The sequence below is a fragment of the Triticum dicoccoides genome, chromosome 5A, assembly GCF_002162155.2.
Source record: "Triticum dicoccoides isolate Atlit2015 ecotype Zavitan chromosome 5A, WEW_v2.0, whole genome shotgun sequence".
Lineage (NCBI taxonomy): Eukaryota > Viridiplantae > Streptophyta > Magnoliopsida > Poales > Poaceae > Triticum > Triticum dicoccoides.
The window spans coordinates 336912637-336918154 of NC_041388.1; the positions used below are offsets into that span (position 1 = coordinate 336912637).

The 5518-nt window shown below is 48.1% G+C and overlaps 1 protein-coding gene across 1 annotated transcript; it reads right to left on the reverse strand.

The window, feature by feature from the left end:
* Nucleotides 1-502: 502 nt before the first annotated feature.
* Nucleotides 503-2996, reverse strand: LOC119297295 (subtilisin-like protease SBT1.7). Its single transcript, XM_037575143.1, has one exon. The coding sequence runs from the start codon at nucleotides 2974-2976 to the stop codon at nucleotides 694-696; it is 2283 nt and encodes a 760-aa protein (XP_037431040.1). The 5' UTR covers nucleotides 2977-2996; the 3' UTR covers nucleotides 503-693.
* Between the last annotated feature and the right edge of the window lie 2522 nt (nucleotides 2997-5518).

A 5518-nucleotide genomic window follows, 5' to 3' on the forward strand; every position in this document is an offset into this window, starting at 1 on the left:
TCAAAGTCAAAGTTTGTAAAGTTTGACCAACTTTATAGAAAAAAATATTAACATCTACAATACTAAATTAATTTCATGATGCATCTTACAATATTGATTTCATATTATGAATCTTGATATTTTTTTCTATAAACTTAGTCAAAGTTAACAAAGTTTGACTTTGACCAAATCTTATATGCAAACTAAAAACAAACGGAGGGAGTATGGCGTACAGTACCGACCGTACACGATACTACAATCTCAAGTACTCTACCAGTCTACTCCCTCCGTTTCGAATTACTTGTCGCAGGTATGGATGTATCTAGATGTATTTTAGTTCTAGATACATTCATTTCTACTACGAGTAATTTGGAATATACCTAGCTAAAACATGAACGCATCACCAAGGTATATGCATGGTCAGACACTGAGAGAGCCCTGCAAAATGTAAATGCGGGTCTAAGGATTGAAACTATATATGATTCCATTACATGAAGTTGGACGATGATCCATACGAAATTACTAGATGCAATTGGACAGGAGAAAAATAACATGATGATTATTCATTTCTCCTCATCACGAGTTCACAACAATGAAATGCTGATTCTTCTTCTTCTTCTTCATTACGGATCAACTCTCAAGTATCACAACATTACTCTCTCAGAGTTCAGGCAATCAGACTCACTCTCAGAGTTCCGGCCTACATGCATGGCATCAGTTGTCCCATTTGAAGGCGACGGGGCTCCTGACCCGATGCTTCCTGTTCTCCCAGGCGATGTGGCCGAACTCCCACGTGCCGGCCGGCCTCACCTTCGCCTCCGCCTCGCTGCTGAACTGCACGCTGTAGCTCCTCTTCTCGTTCGGCCACCTGAACTCCAGCGTCGCCGGCGTCACGGTCACCTTCACCCCGTCGGGCGCGGAGACCGTCACGTTGTAGCTCTCGGGGCGCGCCGACACCAAGGTCACCGTCCGCGTCAGCGTGCAGACGCGGGTGCGGCCGTCGAACACCACCACGAACGACGGGTGGTTCAGGTTGGCCACGCCGCCGGGGATCGTCCTGTCGCACTTGTTCAGCTCCGGGACGAACAGCCGCATCTGCTCCACCGTGTAGTTGAGTGTGCAGAGGAAGTCGACGTAGTCCTGCGCGCCGGCGTCGTACACCAGGCCTGGGTCCATGGCGAGCCGCGGGAGCACGAGCCCGGCCCCGGCCGCCAGCGGCGTCGCGCCCGTGAGGGCGGCGCCGACGGCACTGCCGCTGTCCAAGATGTCCCTCCCGTTCTTGTCGAGCGGGCCGGCGGTCGTCACCAGCGCCGAACGGATCATGGCCGGCGTCCAGTCGCCGTGCCGCTTCTTGATCAGGGCCGCGACGCCGGCGACGTGCGGACACGCCATCGACGTCCCCGAGATGATGTTGTACTCCACTCTCCGCGGGTCCATGTTGGAGCCTGATGGCGAGGCGGCATCAGACCAGGCGGCGAGGATGTTCACTCCTGGCGCGATGACGTCCGGCTTGAGGATCTCGGGTACAATCGGGTTGGGGCCCCGCGAGGAGAAGCCCGCCACCATCGGCGCCCGGTTCTCGCCGGTGACCGTGTTGCAGGTGAAGTTGAAGGACGCCACCGGGTACGCCACGGACGACATGTAATCGGCCAGCTTCTTGCCGCCGGTGGAGCTGAGAAGGAGACCGGGAAGGTTGAAGGGTTGGGCCCTCACCGCGTCCCCGAACCGTATCCTACTATCGGCGGAAATCATCCCGGCTCCGCCGGCTCTCTCCACGTCAAAGCCGGCCCAAGCTCCTACACCCTGGGAGCACACCACGACCTTGCCCATGACCCTGTCGGGCGTCAGGTCATACTTGCCGCAGTCGCTGCTCACTAGCGGGATCGTGCCCGCGCCCTGGGAGAACGGGATGTTGTACAGGGACTGCCCGGTGAGCACCACCCCGTTCCCGAGCCGGAGTGTCGCCGGGAACACCCGGTCCGTGGTGGCGGCGCCGACGGTCGTCATCCACGGGGCCACGTTCGTTATACTTGACGCTGTCGGGCCGTCGTTGCCGCCCGACATGACGACGAAGACGCCTCTGCGCTCAGCGCCGAACGTGGCGACGGCGAGGAGGTCGTCGTAGAAGGGTCTCGCGGTGTCTCCGAGGGAGATGGAGATGAGGTCCACGCCGTCGCTCACCGCGGCGTCGATCGCCGCGGCAACGTCCGAGTCAGGGCAATCTTTCATGGGAATGCACGCCTTGTACATGGCGATCCTTGCCTTGCGCGCCACGCCGCTCGCTCTCCCGCCGGCGAACTTGAAGAGATCGGCCGAGGGGACCTCGGAGCCTGCAGCCGTTGACGACACGTGCGTTCCGTGCCCCTCGACGTCCCTCGGACTCGAATCGGCTGTGACGAAGGACTTGGCGCCGACGAGCTTGTTGTTGCACAAGCTGGAGTTGAATCCCGGGGAGTCCACGCACTTGCCCCTCCAGGTGGACTTGACGGGGCCGAGCCCGGCGTCGTTGAAGCTGGCGTGCTCCGGCCAGATGCCGGTGTCGACGAAGCCGATGACGACGCCGTCGCCGAACTCCGCGTCCGGCCACGCACCGAAGTCGTCGTGGAGGCCCATGAACCACGGCGACCTCGTGGTATGGATGTGGTACGGCCTGTCCTTGTACACGCGGGACACGCCGGGGACGGTGGCCATGCGCTGGGCCTCGCCGTCCGTGAGACGAACGGAAAAACCATGCATGACGGTGCCGTAGATGTAGCGGATGCGGTTGGAGTTCTTGCCCAGCATGGACGCGTACCAGCGCTCGTGGGTGTCGAACTTGGACGGCTTGGCGAGGTGGTTGGTGAGGACGATGTAGGTGTGCGAGGTCGAAGGATGAGCCGGCTCGTGCTCCTCGGCAATGGCGTTCTTGGGCTTCGGGGCGACGGAGGAGTGTGTGGACTGGACAAGGACGAGAAGTAGCAGGGAGCAGCGCAAGAGGATGGAGGTCACTGAAGCCATTGTTGAATTGGTGTGTGAGTGAGGTTGTGGTTGCATGTGATGAGTGGTGGGTTTTATAGCGGGCACAGATCAGCATGAAAATGCATCGCCAAGAGAAAAATATTTGCATCGCACACCTGTTTTAGGGGATTCCTTCTCACACCTGTTTTCTACTATCTTAGTTCTAAGCTTGCGTTACCATCTCTCTTAGCTAAATATATCATCATGGTGGCTCAGCTGCAGCTAGTGGATGGTAGATGCGGCTTCGCTTCAGACTAATCCTCAGCTAGTGGCAGCTAAATGTGGACTTCAAACAAAACTTTGATGGCACATGAATGAATTTTGATGAGCAAAATAAATCTCCATTTCAAGTATTGGACGTAGCGACTTCGTCATTCAGAGCCCCATTATTCGTGATAAAACACTTTCCCCTTCTACTCTCGAGCTCATTTGAGCTCCGGATGAACAGCAAATTCCGAAAAAATGGAAATAAAATTGAAAATTTCTGAAACAGCCTCCACTACTATGCTTTTGTCTTTTCCTGAAACCCCAACTCGTCTTGTCTCCACCGAGTTACACTAAATAAACACACAACACATGCGTTGGCTTTCAGTTAACATTCTAGCTTTGTACACCAAGGGATGAAACCAACTGCCTAATCTGTCAGCAATAGCATATGCTGGCAGGCAAGGCTGTTTTCAGCCCCTGATACAGAAACCAGGTGTTCCTGTACAACCCTGGTGAAGTTTAGGATGAAATGAGATCAGTCATGCAAACACAAAGTCCTAAGTAAACAGACATGACAAGATGTAAATAAGGTCACCTTCAGATGGGTTGACATTTAACTTTAGAACTAAATATAGGTCTTAGAGGTCAATTTATATTTCAGAGTTATGTAAGCAAGAGTTACGCAACAAGACGCTGCAACAGAGGACTTCAAACACTCGGTAGGTCTTTATAGAATATATGAAGTCATGCCACATCACACTTTGTCAAGAAAACTTAACGAGCGCGCAACCATTTAAATCTTTTCCTACTAACACATCTTCCATGCGAATAAGTTTTTTTACCGTTGGCGGGATGTACCGGTGGAGAATTCACCATCCATCAATTTTCTCAAGATGCGTGCTATCTGACTCCGTATAAATTTGTAAATTGATTCCTCTACTATACCCAGTTAATACAACAGACAAAACTAACACTGCATGTCTTTTCAGCCTTTTCAGCCTTTTCACAGAGGAGAGAGAGTTAGTGTGGAGATGAATGATGCATGCATGCAGCCTCTCTTTCCACTCACATGGATTAATTTTCATCCTCATATTTTTGAATACTTGATATGTTTTGAACCAAATGTTCATTTTTGAATTTTTTTTATATATTCGAGTCCAGGACGATAAAACCTTTCAAACAAGACCAATCTTGGATACATTTTGACTAGTTTGAATTTTATGTATCATATTTCAATATTATTGTATTTGCTTATTTCACTCATCTCAAACTATATTACACTCATTCAGTTGAAATACTATATTTCACTTGTTTTAAAAAAGCGATTCCACTCGTTACAAAAGATAGATTTCACTCATTTCACTAGTTTCAGAAAACATATTACACTCATTCAATTCAAATACTATATTTCACTTGTTCCAAAAAAGTGATTTCACTCGTTACAAAAGAAAGATTTCACTAGTTCAGAAAATATATTACACTCATTTAATTGAAATACTAAATTTCACTTCTTTCAAAAAAGTGCTTTCGCTCGTTACAAAAGATAGATTTCACTCATTTCACTAGTTTCAGAAAACATATTACACTCATTCAATTGAAATATTGTATTTCACTTGTTTCAAAAAAGTGATTTCACTTGTTACAAAATAGATTTCACTCATTTCACTAGTTTCAGAAAAATATTACACTCATTCAATTGAAATACTATATTTCACTTGTTTGTAAAAAGTGATTTCACTCGTTACAAAATATATGTTTCAATTCTTTGAAATAATTGATATCTATGAACTTAGCAAAATTTATTTTTTGAACTACGTGAAATCTATGAAACGAGATATTTTTTGAAGACTATGAAACATGTTATTTTGAAATCTAATTAAAAATATTCAAGATTGATCTTGTTCTGAAGATCATGTTGCAAGGAATTTGAATCTACAAAAAAAAATTCTATAATGAAATTTTAATGTGAAATATGATGACCATCTAAAATTGTAAGCAAAAATAACATGTGCCCTAAGCAAGGGGAAGTGTGAAAAGATCAGAATGATGACAAGTCAACTCCAACTCCCATGCATCACATGCGGAAACATGGAGACAAGTTCAGTTGCAGATCTACACTCTACAGGAGGGCTATGAAATGCTCGCAGCAAGGCATACAGTTATCAACAGCTAAATTTTACCATGATGTTGTACTAAATTTACTCTTTCAAAAAGAACAAACTGTCATATGTGCATTGACAGCTCCTATTGTGATTGACAAGGCATTAGGCATGCATAAAGTTGTGCACTCTCCCTGGTGAATAAAAGTTCCAGCACCAGACAATATTCAATGCAT